Raw genomic sequence first — 26,602 nt, 5'->3', positions numbered from 1 at the left:
AATGTAGCGCTTGAATTGAGTTGTATGCTCAAACTTCTCCATTAAAGACAGCAAATCTGTTTAGATATCACTTATGGATTATATGGACAAGTGAACTCATGGAACAGATTATGAAAACAGATTTCGTGCAGAGGTATAGTGTTATTGTACAATGATTGTAATCTGATGTAAAGTATTTAGCAGAAACTGGGATTACAGTCAGTTGAGGATTGGAGTTAATCTGAGAGAATAAATCCACACAGTTTTCATTAGATTATATTTTATTATATTTGTATGAACACCTGCCTTTGAGTTCAGAAGTTCAATTCAGTATATGGTGCATGCATTGCTCACGCTTTGTGTAATGTTACAAAGAATTAATGAAACTTTGTGTTTTGCTTTGATGTGTTATGTTTTATGTTCTTTTGTTTTGTTTTGTGGTTTGTTTTGCATTTCTTTGTTGCGCTTGTGATTTGCTTTGCTGTGTTTTGTGTTTGTTTTGTTTTATGTTTTTGCGGCTTTGCTTTGTGTTTTTGTTTTGTTTTGTTTAATGAATTTTTACATTTTAAATATGGCATTTTAAATCTCGGGGGCCATTTACACGGCACCGTTCTCAACTAAAAACAGAAAACCTTTGATGCGTTTTTGCCGTTCATTTAATCAACAACAGCGTTTTGGATGCCTGAAAACGCAAACTTTTGAAAACAGATTTCAAAGTGCACGTTTTTGAAAACGATACTGTTAATATATCCATGTAAACATAAAAAAAAATACGTGAATTTGTGAAAACGGCGACGTCATGCATATTACTAGTTCAGTCTATCGCCAACTACTGGTCTCGCAGCAGAATACAGCGTTTTTAGTCGTTTTCGCGGATCCGTGTGAACGGGGATCGTTTTGATAATGTTGTCGTCTGTATGCAAAAGATGCAAAGGATAAACTTCCATTTTTAGTACATTGTTGTCGTGTAAACATACCCTCAGAGTTTAGAACGTAAGTGAAGATAAATGTTGACATCTGCTACTTCAGCCTACTGATAGAAGCAATGTAGTGACCTAACTAAGTGCTAGGAAAAAATTTGATGAGTATGGGCTTCAGAGCCTCATGCAATTACAGATCTTGTCAGGATAAGTCTTATGTAATCAGCTGTGGTATATTTCACCACTGAAGTCAGCCTTCTGTGGATTCTTAGAAGAAACAGCCATTATGTCCAGTTTAATTTAGGCTTTGAGAGAGCTTTGTTCAGGCCGCAGTGACAGATACGAGGTTCTAGAATGTTATAAGCAATGATAGTATGTGACCATCCTAAGTTATGTAATGTGAGAACCATGAGTGGTTTGTAACAAAGATGTGATTCAGATAAGGATGTGAGTGGAAAGCCGGCACTGTGCTGATGCAGATGTTTACACTAGATTAACTTCAGGTTCAGCAACACATTCTACAGATTCATGCATATGATGGACAGTTACACTGAATGAAATTACTTCTACATATAAAATAGTACTGGATGCTTAACAAACAGTACATTAATTTTACGCAGGGACTTAATAAACCAAAAAAATAATAATTGTGCTTTTGAGGATTTTGGAGCCACATGTGTAAAACTGGACGTTTTAGCTGCTTATCAGATACTTTCCCTGATGGCATGGGACATTTAGATCTTCTAATCATAGGGTTTAGTGTGTCTTGTAGTCTCTGTCAGTTGTTACATTTTAGAGTGGGAAGACTGTTTTCTCCAGTAATAATTATGTTGATGATTTTACATAACACATAATTCATACAGTATAGTGATATTGAAACTGTATTGATTGCACAACATGAAATGACGTTTGAAACCCATTTTAGTTTGGTGATGTCCCTTGTGAAAAAGAAGTTGACTTAACTGTATTGAATGTGCACTTGTAGAGTACATCAAATCTTAAAAGTATATTAAAAAAAAAGCATGTAGCATGTTAATCATTATTACATTTAAAAGTTCAATTGTTTCAAATGCAACTTTGTCATAATAAATGTGTAACCATATTTAAATAGCCTACATGACACAAGTTTTGGTTACACTTTATTTTAAGGTGTCCCTGTTACAGAGTAATTATACAATTAAGTACTGAGTAATATTAATAAACTACATGTACTTATAGGGTTAGGGTTAGGATAAAGGTTTAGGGTTAGTTGCTTGTAATTATGCATTATGTACTGTTATTACTAATACAGGGTTACCCGAGTTTGAACTGACATTAAAATATATTTTAGAAGTAATTATGAAATTACATAAAGATGTACTTAAGTAGGCTACTACTTAAGTGGGTCAAAAAACCCACAATTAATTAGTTTGCTAAATGCATTTAATGCAAGTTTAATGGTTAACATTTTATTTTAAGGTGACGTAGTTACACGTTACTACATACTTGCTAGTAATAACAGTAAATGATGCATAATTAGAAGTAACTAACCCTAAACGTAACTCTATAGTAAGCACATTTAGTTAATTAATATCACTCAGTACTTATTTGAGTAAGTACAGCTATGTCACCTTTAAATAAAGTGTAACTGTTTAATTTCCCAAAAACATTACATTTAGTTTGCTCTTCGGAATATTCTTTTAACTCTGTAACAAGTACTCTTTTTATAAATACTATAGTGCATGACTTTATTTTGAGGCATTTTGGAATTGACTGTATTGTGAAAAGCGTGCGCCAGAATGGAAAGAGGAAAAATGAGAAGGGATCAGGCCAGGCCAGGTCAGCCGAGAAGCAAAGTCGTTTCCGAGGTGGAGCATGTTATTACTTTATGATGAAAGCTTTTATTGGATTTTTTGATTATCATGCACTGATCAATCGTTCCCATAAGACGAGGAACATGTACACTATTAAGGTAGTAAATAGGGTCAATTTTAAAGTCATGTTTAGGTGTGACAGTGATATTCAGCATAACTGAGTATAACTAGGCCAGAGTGAAGTGTGACGGTCAGTGCACCTGCAGGACAGGCTGAAGTCTGAGCGAATGACACTTTGCCGCAGCAGCATGTCATGACCTTCCTATCTTTGGCTTGCCTTGCTTTACTCCGCCACTGAAGAAAGACACGGCTGGAGCTATTTTTAGAGCTCAGACTGGTGAATAATGGATGGTAGTGCGTGTTCCCCTCCTCCATCTCCACCTCACTGTAGTGAATACCAAAAACGGTGGTAGTCTACTGTACTACTCTCACAGAAGCTTCTCCTATCTGATGGAAATATGCTAGGATAAAGCACACCGCCGTCCATCTGTTAATTAAACCGGTCTGATGAATGACCTGTGTATAATGGAAACCAACAAGCCTCCAGTGTTGCACATGCAGGCAGATTTCTTTGTTTCCGTGTTCACGGGGAAGCTACTGTTGCTAGGCAACTCGTGATACAGGTCAATAATATCCAGGCAGCTTCTAAGGGAGCTTTGGGAGTTGGTCTCCATTTCAGTTCATGAAATATTAACGCCGCCACATCTGCTGGAATCCCGTCTTACTCAGCTTATGTGAGTGACAGCAGTGTTACGAAGGCTGGAATGCAGTCCAATGCTGTAAAATGTCTTATTAATCAGATCTCGCCGTAGATCTTGAAAAGTATTTTATATTAATAGTGTGTTTTCCATGAGACAACATGCCGTTTTATTCCACACTTACGTCTTATACAAATCATAACAAAGTTGAGTCGGTCCTGTTGTACAGCATTTTCGACTCTGTTACGTTTAATAATGTTTCGACATTATAAAGTAAAGACATTATTTTACAGTGTCCTTTATGTTACATGCACTTAACATGGTATTAACAGTAAATGATGCATAATCGCATGCAACTAACCCTAAATCAAAATCCTAATCTAACCCTGTAGTAAGTACATTACTTAAATATATAATTACACTGTAACAATGACACCTTAAAATAAAGTGTAATCCGAATTTACAACTCATTGTTACTTTTTATAACTTCTTACTTAATACAACTTGTAAGACTGGGGACACAGGGAGGAAAGTGTAAATTGATCACACATTAAACTAATATCCTACCCAATTAAACATTTTATTTAGAGAAAGGAGAAAATAAAGAAACTGGAATATTAAATCGTAATTTTTCATGTCAGAATTTAATGCGCATCACGTGGCAAAATCACCTCAAACCAGTAGTGAAATTATGTACAACTATTTAAAATTTCCTCCTATGTAATTTCCTCCCATGTAATTTCCTCCTATGTAATTTCCTCCTATGTAAAAAAAAAAAAATACGTTCTATAAATATAGTAATATATTACGAAATACACGGGGACATACTGCATGATCTAGTTGCTTTTGTCTATGATTTTTACTTGCTATTTGCCAGCATATTAATGATCGATTATCAAACGATCACTTAACCTAATACTACTACAAATGCGCGTGGAGAGACAGAGCGCACGACCAAGAGCGCGCGTTGAGCTCTCATCACTCGGCACGCGCCAACCTGTTCAAAAGAGCGCGCGCCCGCACACAAACCACAACAAGGAGCACGAGTTCTTTCTCTCTCGGACCGTTACACACACAGACTGCACTTTCTCACTCATTTAAGTCTCGTCGCCACCGCATCTTGATAACTGGTGTTTATTTATCAAAAGGGCTCAAAAGCCCGCGGTGTTTGAGCATCCAGATGAGGAGTACTAACTGTCAGGCTGAACACAAAGGACGGAGAGACTTTGAGCGTCCCTTCAGAATCTCCCTCCCTCACCTCTGGGTCTCATTGAGCGGCTCTTGCTTCAGCCTCAGCTCGGGACAGTAATGGTTCAAAACAACATTCTGCTCTTTTTCCGCAGGAGACTCAGTCAACGGCCGGCCGTTGAAGAGCTGGAGAGCAGAAATATTTTAAAACGTGAGTATTATCAACAAAAATAGAAATGTGATTCTAAATATAAATTCATTATGTATCAACAATTGTTGATTTGAAAAGTACTAATAATATTGTTTATGATATTGCACATTAATAATAGCACTTTATTATTATTATTATTATTATTTACCAATAAATGTTTAGGTTTCAGGATTTTTTAAACCAAACTGTGTAAAAAAAATATTCTCAACTATGTTATATAAGATATAACGGAATAAACTGATATACCATTTTACTTTATCCATTTTACTATATATTTACACTGTATCTAATTTGCATATTAATGTGTTCTTGGGGCAATATCTTATGAAAAAAGAAGTGTAATAATGGAGTAATCATTGGCAAAAAACAAAACAAAAAAAAGTCTAAATAATATCTATTATTTCATAGGAATATTGATATATAATTTATTTCCCTATTTGTTGTGTCTCCCAAAATGCCTGATAAACATGTCCTGGTGTCTCTACAGTGGACATGTTTAATATCAATGCCCTGTTTTGTAATATAATGTCATATTTTGATTAGAAACCCCATACCATTTTCCTCAAATGTTGATTTATGACAAACAATTTGAAAATTAGTCAGATTTAAATGGTAATTACAAATATAGTTTAAATATGAAGTAAATTGCTAAGTGAAAAGTAATACAGTCCGATAAGACATTTTTAATCAGCGTGTTAATTAAATTAAATGTTTTTGGGGGCTGTTAAGGTGAAAATGTTGTTGACATGCTTTTTGACTTCGGCATACTGTGATTGTGTCTTCCATTGCTTTGTTCTGCACACAAACAAAATCACTACGGAGTATTATATCAAATAGACGACTGTAATCTGTCTGTCAGATAAGACACACACCAGAGAAAAACAAGGCTTGCTAAAGCAGGCATGTGAAGTGACCCCTGTGACTGTGCACTTGATTAGATCGCCCTCATTGAGTCTCGCTTTTGCTCTTTCAGAGAGGAACGATCAGACGGAGCAAGAAGAAAGAAGAGAGATCAAACAGAGACTCAACAGAAAGGTAAACACTCTGTTCATTTCACTTACAACATGCTCTAGTTTTCTCATGGTCACTGAATGTAAGGAAGCTGCTGGTCTGTAAAATTATTCCGCTCCTGATATTTCTACTTGTAATAATACAACACTGTCTAATGCTGAATAAAGATGCACCATTCAAGGACAAGCAGTGGTCTTCAAAAGGGTAAAGCAATTTTGTGTAATAATTTTCCGAGTTAGTTCCATCGCGTGTAACAAGCATTCAGACCATAGAGATGATGAGAAGAAAAGAAAAAGAAAAGAGTTGACATGAGAGCAGGACCTCAATTATTGAGATGGTTAACAGCATGCGTTTAAATGTGTATGTGTATGTATATATATTTATATATTGCTTGCCTGCATTATTTTATGTAAAAAACAAAACAAACATAAATGTACCTCAAAATGATGGCGTGATATATAGAGTAATATAAACATCTAAAGAATTAAACTGAATGACTTGAACATTTATTCTTATATATTGGAATCAGTTTTTTTGGCTTTTTAAAAAAAATAATTACACATTAATTACATGTTGTTGTTGTTGTTATTATTAAAATTTAGCAATGATAACAACAACAATAATAAAACAACAATAATACTACTAATAATTATATTTTGAAATAATTTCATTTTATGTTTTTCTTTCCCCCAGTGTGCAATTAATTACTCATTATTTACATTTGATTAAAGGTGCTGTATTTTTTTGACTGTACTAAAGCATAAAATATCACATCATGTTTTTTAAATCTCAGAGCAAACATACTAAGTTCAAATACTTGTTTCTCTGAGAAACACTGAGCCAGTTATTCTACTCTGAAATGTGCGTTCCGAGTCGAAATGTCTGTGTTTGTTTTGTTTCCTGCAGAAAGTGTTGCTTGCAGCGTGTATCTCATGATATGCAGCCCCATTAACAGCACTCTTCTCCTCACAGCTCAACCAGAGGCCAACAGTTGATGAACTACGAGAAAGAAAGATTCTCATCCGCTTCAGTGATTACGTGGAGGTGGCCAAAGCCCAGGATTATGACAGGAGAGCTGACAAACCCTGGACACGACTGTCCGCTGCTGACAAGGTACGTGACCAACAGCTGATGTCAGCAGATCTTTACAGTGATCTTCAGTTTGTCTTAAATTCAATAAGACAGCGCAGAGGGAAATTCTTCTTCTTCTTATTATTATTAGTGATTCTCTCAAGGTTTTTTTGTTAAGCGAATAAAAGGCAATCTAATTTGTGTCAGTAGTCTTCTTCATAACTGAAGCAGCTTGTCAACATGAATCGGTGCACTTTTTACTTGAGGATGCGTTTAAGGGTGTGTTCACACTTGGCAGGTTTGGTTTGATTAAAACGAACTCTGGTGCGGTTGCTCTGTTAGTGCGGTTTATTTGAACAAGTGTGAACGCTGTCATCCATACCTTGGTGCGCACCAAACAAGCGGACCGAGACCCACCATTTTAGTTGGTCCTTGTCTGCTTTCTAACAAACTCTAGTGCAGTTTGACTGAAATGTGAACACGATATGGACCAAAGACATCTAAACAAACCAAAAACAGGATGCAATCACAATATGCAACCCTAAAAAGGACAGAATGCTCTCAGGCGTACCTAGTTCTTCTCTTCATAGGAGCTACGTTGCCCATTACAGCTCGGCACAGCTCCTTGCAGCAGATCTTTGTCTGTCGTTTGTGTGTGTAATGGAGGAATTTATGCCGCTGTTTTGACTCATTTACACATTTTATAAGGTCTTTATGAGTTCTCAACCGGTAAAAATACCATTATATGGACACAAATGCAGGCACATTTAGCCAAGCACACAGCTTTCTTTGGATGTTTGGCAAGTTCCATCGCAAAATATACAATATATGTATATATATGTATAAGCTGTGTGCTCATAAACTATATACAGTATATAGTTTCAAAAAAAGCTATTTTGTGAACGCTTAACAAACCAGGACTAAATGTATCGTATTCTTTTTGGTCCGGACCAAAAGAAACAAACAAGAGAACCGAAAGTGTGAACACACCTTAAAGGGTTAGTTCATCTAAATATCCTGGCTCTTCCAAGCTGTATAGTGGGAGTGAATGGTAACTTCGTTTTTGAAGCCCAAGAAAGCGCATCCATCCATCATAAAAGTAATCCATACGACTACAGTGGGTTAATAAATACCTTCTGAAGCGAAGTGATGCGTTTTTGTACAGAAGATATCCATATTTATAACTTTATTAACTATATTTACTGGCTTCTGGTAACAGCCGTACGCGAGTCTAGTTCCGGCGTAAGAGTGACCTCTGACCCGACGCATGATCTAGGAGTAGCGTAAGCTTAGATGAGCTCAAGCTCCTCCCACATTTCTATGTAACATTTTTCGCTTTAGACTTCTAATAAGTGACTGGTGTTTTGTTTTGCTCTATCCTCTGCGCTTCTGCGTTCATCAATACATCATGTGTCAGGTTAGGGGTCCCTCTCCTGCCGCAAAAGCTAGTTATTATAGCTAATGAAGTTTTAAATATGGATATACGTCAGGTCAGAGGTCACTCTTCCGCCGGAACTAGACTCGCTTACAGCCTTTACCGGAAGCCAGTGAGTATAAGTGAAGGTATAAGATGAGTTTATAAAGTTATAAATATTGATATTTTTCTTACAAAAACGCTTTAGAAGGCCTTTATTAACCCCCTGGAGTCGTATGGATTAACTTTTATGATGGATGGACACGCTATTCACTTCCATTATAAAGCTTGAAAGCTTTGTTTTTTATATAACTCAGATTGTGTTTGGCTGAAATAAGAAAGTCATTTACTCCTAGGATGGCTTGGGGTTGAGTAAATTATGGATTCATTTCATTTTAAGTGTAGGGTGATCAGATTTCTCATGGTGGAATACAGGATGGACAGACACTCGTCTGACTTGATCTCCTCCACACTCTCCGACTTCACTAACTGCAGTTAATTGATAACGAATCGTGATTGAATGGTAATTTTGTTCTCCGAAATATACTATCACAAGATTGGCTACCTTTGATTAGGCTATTCTCGCGTGACAGAAGCCTGATGCTCACTTTTATGATCACCTAGAAAAGACAATTTAGGAAAGAAGAAATACTGGACAAAACTAAAAAATATAAAAAATATAAAGTCACTGGCGGACACTGAAAATAGAGCTGAAATACGGGACTGTCCCGGGGAAACTGGGACGTCTGGTCACCCTACTTGAGTGGCTTTTTATCAAAGTCCCTTTAAGGCAACATTTCACTCGGCGGCCATCTTTGACTAAAGTCTTTGCTTTTATTTGCGATTCCACAGGCGGCCATCCGCAAAGAGTTGAACGAGTTCAAAAGCACTGAAATGGAGGTCCATGCTTCAAGCAAGCATCTAACAAGGTCAGTATGTGTGTGTGTAATCCTCTCACAGATGTGCCCTCGATATTTTTAGACAGACAAAATCCAGTGCCGAAGACAAACGGCCTGGTCCAAAAATGACTGGGACACGTAGATATGAAATGATGACTGTGTCACCTTGATATGAGTGGTTTTGGATAAAAGGTTGCTCTCTACATAATGATGACATTAGTGGCCATCAGAGCACTTATGTTTGATCTTACTAAAAATAACTGATTGATGCAACACTGTAATCAAGTCCTGTCCAATCATATGGTCGTGTTTGTGAAAGGCACCTTTGTTGATTTGTCTCAGGTTTCACAGGCCCTAAGAGGGGGTTTTCTTCTGTGAAGAAAATGCTGAAAGTGGCGTTCATGTTAAATCCTGGAGGTGCCTCTTCCAGAGCTGTGGCTTCGTCCATGGGATTCCCTTATTCTTCCAGCGGCCTGGGCCGAGTGGTGTTTGGGGGTGGTTAGCGCTGGAGGCTGCGTCTCCTTCACGGACGGCCACAGGGACACACCTGAAGAACATCTGCGGAGACATTTAACCTGAGGCTGACGGAGTGGAGCGGCAGAAGACTGTTTGATGTTTTTAAAACTGGACTACATTTCAATGACTGCTAAGGAAAGATGAATCAGTTCTGGGTAAATGTTTGTGTACATGTAACCAGCCTCACTTGAAAAATAAGTAAAAGAAGAAAAAAAGAAGAAAAATAAACTTGAGGGTTAATAAGCCTGCTATAAATGAATTTCATATTTACTGTACAAAAGTCAGTTTGAACAGGGTTGTTCATGTCATCACTTGAAAAAAAAAAAAAAAACTTTGTAAGCACTACTTGTCTTCAAAATACAATTTTGGAAATACTTCTGCGTTGTTTTTAAGTCTGATTATATACACACAAAAGTTCAAAAGTTTGGGATTGGTAAGTTCAGAAAAAAAGAAAAGAAAAAAAATACAGTAAAACAGTAATATTGTGAAATATTTTTACAATATAAAATAACTTCTATTTTTCTATTCCGTTTTCTATTTAAATATATGTTCAAAATTAATGTATTCCTGTGATCAAAGCTTACAGCTTTTTTGCACCATTACTCCAGTCTTCAGTGTCACATGATCCTTCAGAAAACAGCAATTTGAAATGGAATTGGGTTTGGGGAGTTGGACCCCCTTTTGCGTTCAGAACTGCTTTTATTTTACATGGAACAGATTCAACAAGGTGCTGGAAACATTCCTCAGAGATTTCGGATCAGTTACTGTAAATTTGACAGCTGTACATTCATGATGTGAATCTTCTGTTCCACCACATCCCAAAGCTGCTGATCTGGAGACTGGGGAGGCCATTTGAGTTTAGTGAACTCATGTTCAAGAAACCAGTTTGAGATGATTGTGACATGGCGTGTTATCCTGCTGGAAGTAGCCATCAGAAGATGGTACACTGTGGTCATAAAATGATGGACATGGACAGCAACAATTCTCAGGTAGGCTGTGATGTTTAAACGATGCTCAGTTGGTACTAAAGTGCCCAAAGTGTGCCAAGAAAACATCCCTCACACCATTACACCAGCAGCCTGAACCGTTGATACAAGGCAGGATGGATCCATGCTTTCATGTTGTTTACACCAAATTCTGACCCTACTGTCTGAATATCGCAGCAGAAATCGAGACTCATCAGACCAGGCAACATTTATCCAATCTTATATTGTCTGTTTTTTGTGAGCCAGTGTGAATTGTGGCCTCAGTTTTTTGTTCTAATCTGACAGGAGTGGCACCTAAATGAATTGAGTTGTTTCCCTGTGATTGGCTGATTAGATATTTGCGTTAACATGCAGTTTGACAGGTGTACCTAATAAAGTGGTCGGTGAGTGTTTCAAAAGTCTTACTGTCCCAAACTTCTGAACAGTAGTCTATGCATACATATATAATATAAATAGATACTGCAAGAAATAGCCGTGAAACTGGAAGCAAATGCTGCAAGTTGCCTCCTTTCTAATTCCCATGTATTTTGACTGTAGCATTTATGGAGGACACTAATTAAAGAAATTAATAAAAATGCTAAAGTCACACAGTGCCTTCGACTGCATGTAAAAAAAAAAAGAATAGTACAGTTTTCAGGCTTTATTTATCAACCAGATTTATTCTCCCATAAATTGAACCTATGAGGTTTGCTTATTTAGGCCATTGCTAGTGAATGCAAAAATGAAAAGTGATCTTGACTTAAGATGGTTTAAGAATCCAGAATCCACCTTTTAATTTCTGCGCACATAAATCTAAAGATTTTTATGAGGTGGATTGTTACAAATAAATACATTAGTTCTTACAACACCTTTAACATTGACTTCGTTTTAGAGACACTTTTCACAACTATTCATTATTCACATTAAAAATCACAAGCAAATATGCGCACAAAAACCATATACAGCCAAAAAAATATTTTTTTTCAAGGAGACCAGAATAAACCGCATAAAGTATATTCAAAGTAAAATATTCAACCTTTTGAGTAGTATTAATTTAAAAGAACATAACATTAATAACATCAAAGCATACAAACATATTTTAAGAATGGCTTCAATAAAATAGTTTTCAAAAGGGTGTTTTTTTTTTTTAACTCCGGTCAGAACCTGGATGGATCTGGGAAGAACAAGGACTGCAGTCCTCTTCTCACACTTGTCAAATCTTCATCTTGCTACAAAGACAAGAAAAATGTAATTCAGTCCTGAAGAAATGTATGTGAACTTAAGTATTAAATATCTGCCCTTGGGCTCTTTCTCACCATTTCTTTGAAGAAACGCTCCTGAACTGACTTCATGTTCTTCTTCATCAAAGACACCTGCGACAGAAGAAAATGAGATAGAGACAAAAAATTTCTAATCTAGACAATCAATGCTTAAAATGGATTTGAACTGTTATAGTTGTACATATAGTTATTATAACCCAATAACTACAATTATCAAACCATTCTGGACCCCACAGATTCAGATCCTCACCTCCAAAGAGAAGATTTGATCCTCATACTCTAGACAATCATGCACATCAGTCTGAACCGTGCTTTTTAACTTCTGTAGTCTGAAACAACAAAATCTAGTCTTTTTAGCTGCCCTTTTTCAAAGCTCTAATGAAATCACAAGATTCTTGCCATTATAACACTACAGAGTGTTATAATGTTCATTTTAGCTATGAATGGCTGGGAAATCCTGTTTGTTACTACAACCCAGAACGACCCACAGATTGTTGCATAGTCATAAACAGGTATTGTGATTACATTTACATGACAGCTAGGAAATCGATGGCATTCATCTGTTATATTCTCACCTCTTGGTTCCTTTCTCTTGGTATGTATGGAAGGCCAAGGTCTGCTTTTGCCAGTAAGTCTGCAAATAGTTTGATTAAATCAGAGGCCATTTACATACAAGTACATTTTTTTTATTATTCTTATTACAAGGCACTTGGCAAGTCAGCACACTCACGGTCAGTTCCTCCTCCATGCTCCTCAAAGCCATGTCGTCTTGCTCCAGGTCTTCTATTTCACCCAACAGGACCTGTTTCACTTTCTCCAGCCTCTGAGAACTATATAAGGAGGACAGACAAAGAAAGCAGAAGAGGTAAATATCAAATCTGCTAGAAGGCAGAAACTCTGACCTCTTTTAAGTCGAGGGTCATGTCTGACCTGTACTGGTGTACTTGGACACTGACAGAAGACATGTGTTGCTGTAAGGTCTTTAAAGACTGTCTGGTGTAAAGATCCATTGTCCTGCAGCGATTCTGAGAAGCACACAAGAGAAGTTAGAGGAAAAGGCGAATAAACACGTTGAATGCAGCGGGTTTGAATCCTCAAATTGGTTGTTTAGTGAGAGAAGTGAGATAAATAGCACCTTGAGCTTCCTCTTAATCTCTGAGCTGAACTGATGGCAGATAAAGCCCACCTCCTGATCAGGCTGGGTCAGGTCGATGTCTGCCTCCACACTGGCATGCCTGCAACTGGACCTCGTACAAGATGACAGTGTCTCCACTTCCTCAGCTGCAGGAAACACACACACACACACACACACTAGTCACACATTCAAAAGCAGTAAGGCTGAGCTTCTGAACCATTCGGTTATTTATGAGATTTTTTTGGTTTGTTTTGAAGAAATGTATACTTTTATTTAGCAAGGATGCATTCAATTGATCAAAAGTGACAGTAAAGACTTTTATAATGTAACAAAATGTCTTTCAAATAAATGCTGCTTTTGAACTTTCTATTCATCAAAGAATCAAGAAAAATGTATCAGTTTCCTCTATATTACAATAGAAAACAGTTATTTTAATTTGTAAAAACTTTAATAATGTTGCGTTTTTACTCTATTTTTGATCAAATAAATGCAGCCTTGGTGAGCTCTTTCACTCTCTCTCTCTCTCGTCTCTCATTACTGGAGATTGTTGTTTCATTGGCCCTTTTATTCAGGCCTCTCTGGTAACTTTTCTTTCTTCTTCCGTTGTCTGCAACTATGTCCTCATCCTCTTCCTCTGAGCTGCTCTGATCCTTCACCAGCTGTTTAATATTGGGGCCTGAGGCACAGAAACACAATCAGGAAATTTTCCCAGCAGAATCACCGGTAACAGTGCCTGATGAGTCAGGATTGGGATATATATATGTGTCTGGGAAAGTTAATGAGAAGCACATTCAGTTAAACTGACTGCAAAACCTAAATATTCAGTAGTGTGCTGTGTGTAATATTAGAGACTACATCACATATATCAAAACAATAAACCCCATTTTCAACAAGGGTTGCTTAGTTTCTATCCTCGCCGTGTCATGCTGGGAAGCTTTGCCTAGTTAAATCTCATTGGTCCAAAATCTCGCTTTACATGGCTGTATATTAAAGGTGCAATAGATGATCTGGGAAATGCTAACATTGAAGTCATACGATCCCCATCCTTCCTGCAAATCGCCATTCAAAGCCACGCCTCCTCCAAAACACATGAACACGCACAGACCAGAAGCGAGACGACCAGTGACAACGTTATTGGATTACAACATGTGTCCTTCACCGGTGAGAAAACTTTACAGTACAGTGAGCGGAGAAACAGAAGCGCTTGCTTGCATGCATAAGTGATTGTGAAATGACAGGTCAATTGACCTGTTGACATAAGGAAAGATTGCACTGTATTTCAGCTTTATTCATATGCGATTTCCGAACATAGCATCAACACAGTCGAATCTCACTGAATTATCTGCATAGGGCAAAGTCATCGGTACACTGACAGATACAGAAATGTACTGAAAAGTAGATACTTTCCACTTGTCTGTTTGCATGCCATTCTCGCTCTGTCTGCACAGCGTACGTACGTGAAACGTGCTGATGACGTATGATGTCTGCGTGAACAGGCTGCGCAGTGCTATGCAAACACACGTTGACACACGGGGAATACATGGTATCATTTCATTCGGACCGGATGCAATGATTGAATGGCCCTACGCCTTCCACAGCGGATATTTATAAAAATACATTTAGACCGCTAATTAGAGATGTAATCACCTATTGCACCTTTAAACATCAAATATGTTTTGAATGGCTGGTATTTTTATAAGGGAAGAAAATACTCAAGGCCGGAAACTTGTCACATAATGCCTAGTTAGGACGACACATAATCCTTTTTAAAAGGTGATAATTACCCTTACTAGGAGTCCAGTGTTTATCAGTAGGCACAAACAGCTTTCTGGGCTTCATTTTCAGTGCTATCTGAGAGGGAGAAGGTGCCTTATTCTCTTTGTCCTCCTCACTGTCCTCATCTCCCTCTGACAAATCAGCAGACTGGCACGGGATGAGATGCTTGTGGAAGGCTGAGGACGGACCTGATTGGCAATTGACACAATGAATACATAAGATGCTTGTATTTGTATACTAATAAATGACATAAAACCACAACTTAATTAAAAATCTATTCACCTGACTTAAATTCTGGTCTCTCAGCCTTACTTCCTTGCTTGCTTGCTGGTGTTTTCTGTAAATCGTACAAAAATGAAGTGTGTGTTACGGATATGTACTACAATCCAAAGTGTAATTGTGCTTAGAAATAAGCTGTTAAACCTGTACCTCTATCTCAGTGCACATCATGGCAATGTTGCTCACAGATAGGCGAGAAGATTGGCTCATTGTCACAGAAATGACAGACCTCCTTCCAAAAGATGCTGGGCTGGTTCTGTTCATGTCAGCCCTGTGCTCCTCCTGGAGGTCAGGAGAGATGATTGGGGAGGACAGCGTGGATTTCTCTCTGATGATGAGGGGCTGAGTTGAAGTCAGTGATGAGTGGACCGGACTCAGCTCAACCTGCAGGAGTGGGACAGAGGTGAACTTGCATTACATCAGTGGCTTTCAATCCTGATCCTAGAGACCCACCACTCTGCACATTTTCTAAGTCTCCCTTATTGAACACACCTGATTCAGATCATCAGCTCGTTAGGAGAGAGATCCATAAACTGAGCTGAGTGAGTCAGATAAGAGAGACAAAATATGCAAAGCAGTGGTTCCCCAGGACCAGGATTGAAAACAACCGCATTACATTAACATACAATAGTCAACATTTGAAGTGGATCAAAACCTTTCATCAAAGTTATACATGAATTTTGAACAATACCCGTTCTTGTCTTAGGACAACTTTGATGAACTTTTTTGATCCACTTCAAATGTTGACTACTGTACTTAACCTTTTTAGAGAGTCTTTAATAACAAAGACAATATATAGATGTGTGAGCAAGAGAGTTAAATGGCGTGAACAGTTTTTATGCTAAAATAAAGAATCAAAGCACACTGGAATTTGTACCTAATGTGGCCCTAAAAATGTATCTGGATACTTAAGCCACACTTAAAATGCATGAATGTCATTCTATTACATTATAAATGATCAAACTATGTGGCATTCATTTTAAAGAAATGATATAGATATAGAAATCGTTAAGATAGGTGTGCCTACAGCACACTGCTGCACAAAATAGATTTATGTACATAATCATGCAATAAATATTAAGCATGAACATATGGGATTATTAGTAGAAACTGATTAAAATTTACATGAAATATTGCAATACACACACAATCCCCTATTACTAAATTGCACTAGTCTATACTATAATTTATTTTAATTTTTTTACAATGCATCATCTTGCTCGGAGTGACAGTATAAATGCTTGGAAATAAAGCTTCATGTCTTTAACTCCATACGCAGTCAGCGTCATTTCTCTGAATAAGTTGTGAAGAGTAAATATTATTTCCTGATGTAATTTTGTTGACCAACATCCACTTCAGACTCTTGATAATCTTTGAAACCATTAAAAAGCTACAGGTCAGCCCAAATTCTACGGCTTTTTACTAGCATGACAGTTTGCATATGATACGTTATTTGTATATATTGTTGAGCTGATTATTAATTTAACCAATGTTTAAGTCAGTTATCTTTACTTCTTTGAAATACACGCTGTTATGAAAACACTGTTGAATCAATTAATGTTACTGTACGAATAAAAACAGTATTATATAACAACATGATTACATACCCACAGTGGATAACTGTTACATGACAAATTAAGTTGTGTGATCATGCTTTGCAAAGCATAAATCTCTATTCAGATTTTAGAAGAATTATTGTGACATTTAAAAAAAAAAATATAAATGCTGAGGTCTCATTCATCAGCTGTTCTGATATTCGCTACTGTAATGAACATGAACTTAACTTTTAATAAGCAGGGAAAATTCCCAACTTTAAACAAATAACCATTTAATGTTTAGGACATTTACATTGTAAGAATGTACAGGGAGACTTCAGATGCTGACTCGTTAGGTAATGTTTTCTTACTAAAATCAGAAGATTTCCTATGTATTCAATAGAATGTGAGGGAATACTAGGAAATACCAATATGGCCAGTAGAAATAAAATGATTAGTGTTGAGCACTGCTTCAGTGTCACATGATCCTTCAAAAATAATTTTAATTTGCTGATTTGCTGCTCAAGAAACTTTTCTTATTATTATCAATTATATATAATATGTTCTATTATCTATGTGTATATCATTTTGTTGTAATTTTAATATTTTTATGGAACCTTTCAATTTATTTTTACATAGAAATATTTTGTAACATTATAAATATCTTTACTGTCATTTGAAACCAGTTAAAAGTATTTGCAAGAAGAAATATTAAATCTTTTATTCAGCATTTTTTTTTATTTTTTATTGTGGTCCAAGTACTTTTTGGGACAACTGTATGATCAGAACTTCCAATGAAATGAGACTTAAGAGCTTTAATGCAGCCCATTAGTACTTGATCTATCTATGAATGTGATTTGGAAACCTGCCCTATGGTTGCTTCCTGTTTACCTGAGCAGCAGGTCGATTCCTCTTACAGCCTCTGGAGGTTGTGGAAACAGGTGATATGGAGAAAGGAGGTTTAACAGCACCTTTTTTCCCTAGTTTTTTACAGTGAGAGGGGGTCTGGATTTCTTTGAGAGGACTGAGAGGCTCTAGTGGAGAAGAGTCAGCTTCGATTGGAGAGATAGACAGAGAACGGAGAGGTGTAGTATTGGATCTCAAGTTGGTTATTTTTTCGCCTGCTATAAAAAAAAATTTAATTACACAGTGGTTACAAAAGATTGTTGTCTTTGTACTAGGATGTCCATTTATTAAATTTAGTGTGATTCAGTATCAGTAATTAACAACATGATTTATGCCCCTGACTTGTAAAGTTGACAAATTAACATTTTGATTAATAGCCATACAATTATACAAACTCATTTAAAGCAGTTTCATTCTTACATCTCATCCTCTCAATGAAGGAAGGCGAGGCAAATGTGGAAGACAATCTTGCAGCCCAAGATTCTTTCTGTTTTCTGGCGGACTCCTGAGCAGATGAGGTCTTCTTCACCGTGAGATGCTCTGGACTGGACATCTTCTTGCCTTTATCATTGCTCTGATCTTGCTGAATCTTCACAACGGCCTTTTCTGCCTTTTTCAGCACATTCGTCTCACTTGGTCGTCTGGCTACTTCTACAGATGTTTTCTCTCTCATTTGTTCTCGTCCTGTGGCTTGAGCTGGGACAGTCTGCTGAAGCGCTGCTGGTCGGACAACTGCCTTTTTCTATTTGGAGAAGAACAAGACAAATTTCATCAGGACTGTTATCATTAGTCTATCTAGACTCTAAAAGTCTTCAATGAAGGCATTAACACTAATGAAGATCCGCTTGAACTAACTTTGCTAATAGAGAAAAATCACATGCCTTAGGGGGTGGTGCTTTATCGCTCTCTGAAAGGCTGGACAGGTCGTCTGAGTCAGACGGCTCTCTGTAGGTTTGGGTCAAGGCTGCAGCTCTTTGAGGTCGTCCTGTGGCTTTCTTATTTTTGATCCTTGGCTGCCGTTTATCCTCCTGTTCGGCCACTTTCTTCTGCCTCTTCTGTTATTCACCCAATCCAAAAGAAAAGGGAATGATTACTATCAGCGAGTTTAAAAACACATAATACTACTCATTCATAAAAGTCAAGTCAAGTCAAGTTTATTTGTATAGCGCTTTTCACAATACAGATTGTATCAAAGCAGCTTCACAGTATTAAATTAAAATAATACAACAAAGTTTGTTTCAAGAGGAATAAAAGTGTAACAAACTTATGTACAGGAAGGGAAATATAATTGAAAACCACCACCTATGTAGCAATTTGACAAGAGCATTCTTACTTATTTCACATGCAGAAAGGTTAACAAAACATAACAGAGGTCATCTTATCCGTAAAATTGTAAGAGTCACGGACTTTTCCCCCTTTTTTTGGTGCAAATATTACAAAAGTGAAAAATAAAGAGCCACAATATGGCTCCTTTAAGACATCATTTGTGAAATGATTGGCCTTGTTCTTACCCGCTTTGGCTTGATTTGTTCTTTCACTGGCTTTGGCTTTGGCGAAGGCAAAGGTGTAAATGGCGATTTAACTGAAATAAAATGAAAGTGTAAGAGATTATCTGGTGCAGGAGTATGTAAAAGAGGGAGGGGAAGTAGTTATCCATAAAGTGCATGTAGTCCTTAATTAAATGCCACCCATCTTCAATGTAATGAAGATGATAAACAAGAGTTAACAACTACTGCTGGAGATGTAAAGCTGGGTACACATCGCACGATTTTCAAAGTCGTCAGATTGCTGTTCTTACACTACACGACTGTCTGAGGTACCATTAAGTTGCTGCTGTGTGCACATTACAGGAAGGATCAGCGTCAGGGGGTCACACATTACACAACATTTCAATAGGAAGAATCGCAGACAACTCTGTCTAGTCTACAAACTACATTTCACAAGCAAACACATGCGAGAATAGATACAGGAAATAACGTAAATTCACACACGAGACAGGAGTTCTTCTCGTTAAAATGATGTACGCAAGAAGCTTGTGATATATATAAAAATATATATATATGAATGAGAGAATGGCTGTGTAGTGTGTCGTCATTGGCTGATTACATGACTGCTTTGATGGCATGCACCTGTGAAGGGAGGACAAAGGGACTTTAAAAAAGAGGTGTGGTGCAACCGGGGAATGCTGAGTGTGGTGACCTGTTGAGAACGTTTTGGCTGTCTCTCGGGGACAGTAGGTCCTCCGGAGATGAAGATAGCTAGTTAGCTAGCTGCCTTGGGGTGAGATAGTTGAGTTGTAGAGGGGGGAAATTAGTGTCACCGACTACCTCAGACTATTGCTCGGCTGACGCCCACACGCTACCGAGATTCTATGAATGAATGCCCACGTGCTACCGAGATTCTATGAATGAATGCCCACGTGCTACTGAGACGTTATGAATGCCTTGATGCATACGACGGAAGGATTTTATGAATGAACTTTAAGTTCCGCCCCTGGACGGTAGAGTGACGTCTTCGGTGAGAAGACGGGTTGCTGCGATCACTACTCACCCCCTACGGATGAGTCTTCTCTGCCCCACGAGAGGGAAGTGTTTTTAATCTATTCCTATATGAATTGTTTGACTGTGTATTGTGTAACGGACAGCGGGTTAAAGAGGGAGGTTGGGGAAGTGAGAACGGAGGAAACACGCCTTACGTGTGATCACTGTGTGCTGTGCAGGCTGGGGTGCTATGTTGAGTATCAAACACAGTGTGACGTATTGAGCGTGAAACTCACTGTGTGTATATGAAGTGTTGTGCCTTGCGGAGTTTCCCGTGTTTCTCTTCCCTGGCTCCCTATCTTATCTGTACCCGTAGAATGAGTTTTAGCCTCTCTATTTGAAATAAAGTGTAAATTCTCTTTGATTAAACCGACTGGCTGCTCTTTGACCACCGTAGGGCTGTTCTGAGGTTTATTACAGCTGCTTGCAGAAGCCATGCTTGTTTATGTTCTGTTGCAGGTCTATGACTCCTCCCCCTGAATCTTCCCTTGCCCTGTATCACTGTACGTTCACACCGCCGCCGACTTGAGCTGCAAAGAAGCTCTGGCCGCCCTGTCAAGGACGCTTGTCAAAAACGTACGGGGAAGCTTGTTGACGCTTTGGCCGCTCTGAAGTCTGTGTCACACCATGAAATGTAAACAGAAAAAAAAAAAAAAAGCAATACATTGACACTAGGAACCTTTTATAATGACAGCATTTTTATAACCGTTTTGGTCACATTTGGTCGGGAAAAAAATATTTGATTAATATGCGCGAGGGAGAGAGAGCAAGACATATTGTTTGAAGACGTTGAAGGTGAGTGCGCGCGCGCGGCCGGGGCTCTCTCTCTTTTGTAACTGGTCCTTATATGAAAATAACGTCATATCATAAATGATAGGAAACCCAGCAACAGTGATTATCAGTTTCTCCTCCATTTTCTCGGAACTAATGTTTTGGTAGGAACGAAAGTTTACATCGTATGTTTCTCCGGAATCAGCCAGCGCGAAGGACGTCTATATTCCGATTGGTTGCTGGCGTTTGCCGCTGCTTGCCGCTGAACCGCGTCATAGCTCATTACCATAAAGTTGAGCTTCTTTCAACTTTCAGATTGACGCTCAAAACGCCCAAAACGCGACGCCGATGGATTTGACGCTCCTTGCAGCTGAGAGAAGCCAGCTTCCATTGAAAATGAATGACTTCCGGTAACTTTGGAAGCTCAAGTCGGCGGCGGTGTGAACGCACAGTCATTCTCTCTCATTAGCTAAGTCATTTCCTGTCAAGACATATTTCACATTGCATGACTCTCAGTCACAGACAGGTCCAGATTTTGAGCATGCTTTACGGGCATCGATGCATCTATCAAATCGTATCTTTGATCATACACACTACGAGATCGAGTCGCTTACATGAACGAGCACCGATTTGCCACAGATTTCGAGCATTTGTCTGTGATATCCACAAAACTGTAACCAAGGGAAAATTAGGGCTACATCGCATACACATGCAGTGTGTACCCGGCATAAGACATCTCTTCTCTAAAATATAGAGATGGGTGTAACATACATGCAGAGTCAGCTGATGGAAAGGTGGGTTTAACTGGCTGCCTGCTGTAGTCTGCCACTTTGGGTTTGGGTTTCCTGTTGGCAGAGTTTAACCAGCTAATCTCTGTCATATTGTCTGTGTCCGTGTCACTGAACAGGTTTTTATTCACATTTGTCATAGCAACCTAGAGGTGTAACAAACATAAAAGTATTAAATGTGGATTTTTGATAGGGATATATTAAATCAAGTGGCCATTCCCAAATAGTTTAAGAAATGTGAAACCTTTGGAAGCTGAGGTTTCCTAGCGGACTTGGAGAAAGATGGAGAATTACTGCAATTTTTTCTTGCACTAAAAGAAAAAAGAACAAAAACTTTTGTAAATACGCAATAAAATACACAATATAATAATAAGCAATCACATGTCCACAAATATGCAGGGTTTCTTTGGAGAGAATTGAACTGTCCACATAACTACTGAACTCTGCAGTTAGGTTCACCTGTTAAACACTAGAGGGGGCTATTTTTTATTATTATAAATGAACAGAATTACCTGCTTTCCACTCGGGATGAATCAGAGGATTTCTTTCTCTGAAGAGGACAAAATTAGGAACTAATGACAATTATTATCATATTTTTAAATACTATACATTTAATGATATTTATTTTGTTTAGCTATGGGTGTCCTTACCACACTGATTTTTGGCGTGTTCTCTGTAAATGCATAAATATCCCTGAAGAGACCAAACAATAAATGTATTTATTTATTTATTTATTTATAACAGCCATTTTCGAACGAACTGTCCCTATTTTAAAGGAGTGAAGTCAGTAAAATGCAGTACTCAAGCTTCTGGGTTGGCCTCTTGGATTTGCGCAAACTTGAACTCTTGGCAGCAGTTTTCTCCTGTAACATGATGAGTGGGAAAGAAAAAAGGTACATTGATTAGATAGCATCATATTTATACAACCAAATCTATTAACTTGCATTACAAAAATGTCTTTCTAAATGACTTACAGTGGAGGATGGATGGCTACTCTTATCGAACAGATATCTGAAAGTGAAGGTAACACTGTGATTGCACGTGAGAACAGAGGAAAAGGTGAAGCGTGAGTGAAAGGTCCATCGGTGTCACCTGTTTGTAGATGCAATGTTAAACTGGGCGCCAGGGTCAGGGGATGCTGCTTTGGCACTTCTCTTATAATGACTGGAAATCATCTTCACCATACTGTCTGTTGCACGTGCCACCTTCAGAACAGCAACAACAAAGGCTAAGTTTAATATAATAAACCTTCCTGTTTTCTTTGTTGCATTAGGCTATGAATTAATAAACATTTATTGATAAGAACTATTTCATGTCTTTTCATTTACAGTAGCATGAACTAGGGCTGGGCGATATGGACCAAAAGTCATATCGCGATATATTTAGGCTGAATATCGATATATACGATATATATCCTGATATTTTTTCCGCAAAGTGAGAGAAAATGTTCAAAGTCAAAGCCAAATATGACGTCACAAGTAGTTTTATTGAAACCAACTATTTCAGTGAACAGTTGCAGAATCAAATGAATAAATAATAAACAGGTTTCTTCACCTAAGTTGGGGCTGCACGATTATGACAAAAATCATAATTGCCAATTATTCCCTTCGAATTGTAATTGCGATTTATTAATTATGATTATCAAAGTTTACATTCAATATATATAGGCTATAAACAAATTTTGAGTAAACATGTTATAATTTGCCTATATACATACATAATATATACACACATATATATATATATATATATATATATAACATAAATTGTAAGAATATGACTAATAGTAAAGACTAGTACTAATAAATAAACATTAGGCCTATGCTAAAGTTATTAAATGGCAGTCCCAAACTAGTTTTTGTTAATACAATGTTGGTATGAGCCACTACAGTCATTTAAAAATATAAAAAATAACACAAAGAAAAATAGTGGCATTTTGGGGTTAATATGGAAAGGACAGTTACCATGGTTAATGAACTGTTAGTGAAACATGGAAACTGCTCCTGGTGAATAGAATGAAAATCATACCTGCATTACTTTTATTTCGTGTAATTTACAACGTAATGGCGTTGCATGCTCGTAGTTTCTTTTGCACTGATCAGTGAGGCGATACAGCGCGCGCGCCTCCGCATTTGTGCGTGCAATTGAAGAGTGTGAGCTACGAGAACAGGATAATGGCTGACAGGACAAGAAAGTCAGTTTTTCTGAGGTGAAAAACTTTATCTCAGCGTACACTTATGTCACTGCCTGGTAGTTCCTATTTGCTGGGTTTTCTGAAGTAGTCATGATTCGCCTCTCATAACATAACATGCTCTAAACACGCACGCAGAGTGGAAAAGGAGGCGCGGGGAGCAAGGATCACAGCGCAAATTTGAACTATATCGATATATGCGATATGGTCTAATTCCATATCGCATTTCAAAAATATATCGATATATTTTTTATATCGATATATCGCCCAGCCCTAGCATGAACCACGAGTAGTCGAGTAACTCGAGAATTGTTTTGATAAGAAATCGACTAGCAGAAATCAGTAGTCGTGCAACCCCTAATATATATATATATATATATCATCCGCAAGTAGCAAGTAAAAATATATATACGTTTAATACGTTAATATATACGTTTATATATAAGATTTGAATTACACTACAAGTGCACATTCAATGCATTTAAGCACACTTCTTTTTCCACAAGGCCTGATTCAAACCTGCATCAGCCATATGCTGTAAGTTCCACATCTCAGTGTGCCCAGAACAAATCAACTCCAAGTAATAGTAATGCTTGCCTTAGCATACACTAATAACATAAAGACATCTATTTGAACTAAAAGAGTCTCACATTCTCACGGTCTGATGCATCGCCCTGAACTGTGCCACTCTTCCTTCTCTGTTGTGTAGGTCTAGCAGGCATGGACCTCACTGATTTCTCCACTTTCTCTTTCTCTTGACCTGCAGTTCTGGGCTCCAGTGAGGAGCCTCTCTGGGCTGCATGGCCATCTGTACCCTGCTGCTCCTTCAGCACTTCCTCCAATCTCTGAGTGAGCTGGGTTTGCAGCTGATTATGGGTCAGGGTTTTCGGTGCACACTGTGCCGGGGACAGACGCTGAGGTGGGGGATGAGAACTACCATCTGGAGATGATTACACAGAATGCAAGGTTACACAAAGCCACCTGATTCATATAGTGACAACATATCAGGAAAAGTGTTTCCAATTGTTTTCTTTTTAACTGATTCAGGACCAAAAGAACTGGCTCATAAGACACAACATAAGCGATGGAGGAGTAAAAATGACTGTATATATTTTATTATGAGAAGGTGACTGCCTAGTGATAAGAGACAAGAAACTAGCACAGTTATGTTGGAAAGTGGTTCTAACTGTCAATTATAGTAGAGGTCATAATTTAAAAAAAAAAAGATAAAAAAAAAAACAAACTTGACTGCAGGATGCCAAGATTGACCACAATTGAGTATTCAAGAGTACCATGTAATGTATATTTGCTGATACAACATACTTTACAAAACAATCACTTTAACACTCTCTTCTATCTGTTCACTCACCTGATACAGAGCAGTTTTTAGCGCTATCTTTTTGCCATGCCAGCAGTGATCCAGATACAGAGATTCTCATTTTGCTGGAGTTCAAGCTCCAGAGACCCGGTGAACTGAATTGTTATAAGTAACAGATTGACATACATTAGATAGAGTCCTCTCTACAATGAACGTACTGTTATTCTATTACCCAGTTAAACAGTTGACAAACTGTAACCGAAATGCCAATAGAAATACACTCACAATGAGCTACCCTTTCTCACAGGTTGGGAGTCTGGGACTACGCTGTTATCTTTCACAAACATAAATAAAATAAGGTTAAAAACATTCAAATGTGTTAATAATAGCACTGGCATTTCCTTAGTAACATACCTGCAAACTCAGAAGTTCTGAAAAAGGTGACACATTTTATAACCCCCCCCCAGACACCAATGGGTCTTGTTTCATTACGTGTTCATTTTCATTTCGCTCATCTCTTACGACAAGATATACATAAAAAATCAGATAACAATGTTAATTTTGACAGCAAATTTTGATTTAGTTTTAATCATAGTCTTTTGACTAAAATGCCATTTAGTTTTAGTCATATTTTAGTCATCTGAATTGTTTTAGTTTTAGTCTAGTTTTAGTCGATGAAATACAATAAGATTTTAGTCGACTAAAATATAATGGGTTTAGTTCAATTGTAATGCATTAATTTAGAATGTCTCTAAAATGTCCAAACCCATATACTCCCGGATAAAACATCTATTAACCTGTTAATATAATTGATTTTAAAGTTTGAACATGCAATACAGATACAGATTTAACTACTGTGACTTAAAAAATAGCTTAAAATTAAATAAAACCACTTTTCCTAAAGTAGAACAGTCTTCTTTTCAATTAATGATATATTCATTCTTTATAACTACTTGCATACATCATTCTTTATTCTTTCAAGCAGACATATTTAAATGAATTAAATATAATTAATCCTTATTAAAGCTATCAACGAGCAGTGAATGCTTTTCTTTTTCTTTTGTTGCTTGATCAATATTATGGACACAGACCGCATTAGGTTTATTACCCACAGTCACTTTAAGACATCGGCTCATGTCCAATGACATGCGGATCCAATTGCACTGATGCACATCCGATACACTCACAACTGTTTAAGACATAACCAACAACCAACACATTAGACATAATGTTGTGTGTATTTGTCCATTCAGACACGAAACAGAGCTCACTTCAGTACTCGCGCGCTGTATAGGTGTCTATGGCTGCACGCTTCGGGTCGGGTGTGTGCGTGCGCACAGAAAGATGAGACATGAGAC

At 37.6% G+C, this 26,602-nt stretch overlaps 2 protein-coding genes across 2 annotated transcripts in view; one reads left to right on the top strand and one right to left on the bottom strand.

Annotated features, from left to right (window-relative positions):
- phactr3a (phosphatase and actin regulator 3a) overlaps window positions 1–10,097 on the top strand; it is a 34,779-nt gene extending 24,682 nt beyond the window's left edge. Inside the window, exons 8-12 of the mRNA XM_082144411.1 lie at window positions 4,794–4,849; window positions 5,823–5,884; window positions 6,833–6,973; window positions 9,198–9,274; window positions 9,587–10,097. Of these exons, the coding sequence (XP_082000537.1) occupies window positions 4,794–4,849; window positions 5,823–5,884; window positions 6,833–6,973; window positions 9,198–9,274; window positions 9,587–9,602 (352 nt within the window). The 3' untranslated portion in view covers window positions 9,603–10,097. The remainder of the gene's footprint in view (window positions 1–4,793; window positions 4,850–5,822; window positions 5,885–6,832; window positions 6,974–9,197; window positions 9,275–9,586) is intronic.
- Window positions 10,098–11,371: 1,274 nt separating this feature from the next.
- The window catches only part of sycp2 (synaptonemal complex protein 2), a gene marked incomplete at its 5' end in the record, with an annotated part of 33,301 nt that continues 18,070 nt past the window's right edge, over window positions 11,372–26,602 (bottom strand). Inside the window, 25 exons of the mRNA XM_082144685.1 lie at window positions 11,372–11,954; window positions 12,042–12,098; window positions 12,256–12,334; window positions 12,581–12,639; window positions 12,736–12,835; window positions 12,936–13,030; window positions 13,141–13,286; window positions 13,679–13,816; window positions 14,925–15,104; window positions 15,199–15,253; window positions 15,346–15,579; window positions 17,622–17,854; window positions 18,057–18,378; window positions 18,518–18,691; window positions 19,148–19,218; window positions 21,719–21,881; window positions 21,980–22,046; window positions 22,248–22,285; window positions 22,386–22,428; window positions 22,537–22,598; window positions 22,710–22,746; window positions 22,828–22,940; window positions 24,577–24,866; window positions 25,296–25,399; window positions 25,530–25,578. Of these exons, the coding sequence (XP_082000811.1) occupies window positions 11,883–11,954; window positions 12,042–12,098; window positions 12,256–12,334; window positions 12,581–12,639; window positions 12,736–12,835; window positions 12,936–13,030; window positions 13,141–13,286; window positions 13,679–13,816; window positions 14,925–15,104; window positions 15,199–15,253; window positions 15,346–15,579; window positions 17,622–17,854; window positions 18,057–18,378; window positions 18,518–18,691; window positions 19,148–19,218; window positions 21,719–21,881; window positions 21,980–22,046; window positions 22,248–22,285; window positions 22,386–22,428; window positions 22,537–22,598; window positions 22,710–22,746; window positions 22,828–22,940; window positions 24,577–24,866; window positions 25,296–25,399; window positions 25,530–25,578 (2,981 nt within the window). The 3' untranslated portion in view covers window positions 11,372–11,882. The remainder of the gene's footprint in view (window positions 11,955–12,041; window positions 12,099–12,255; window positions 12,335–12,580; window positions 12,640–12,735; window positions 12,836–12,935; window positions 13,031–13,140; window positions 13,287–13,678; window positions 13,817–14,924; window positions 15,105–15,198; window positions 15,254–15,345; window positions 15,580–17,621; window positions 17,855–18,056; window positions 18,379–18,517; window positions 18,692–19,147; window positions 19,219–21,718; window positions 21,882–21,979; window positions 22,047–22,247; window positions 22,286–22,385; window positions 22,429–22,536; window positions 22,599–22,709; window positions 22,747–22,827; window positions 22,941–24,576; window positions 24,867–25,295; window positions 25,400–25,529; window positions 25,579–26,602) is intronic.

This window comes from Leuciscus leuciscus (assembly GCF_965113295.1).
Source record: "Leuciscus leuciscus genome assembly, chromosome: 18".
NCBI lineage: Eukaryota > Metazoa > Chordata > Actinopteri > Cypriniformes > Leuciscidae > Leuciscus > Leuciscus leuciscus.
Note: the sequence above shows the minus strand (reverse complement) of the source record. Positions and strands in the feature narration are given on the sequence as shown.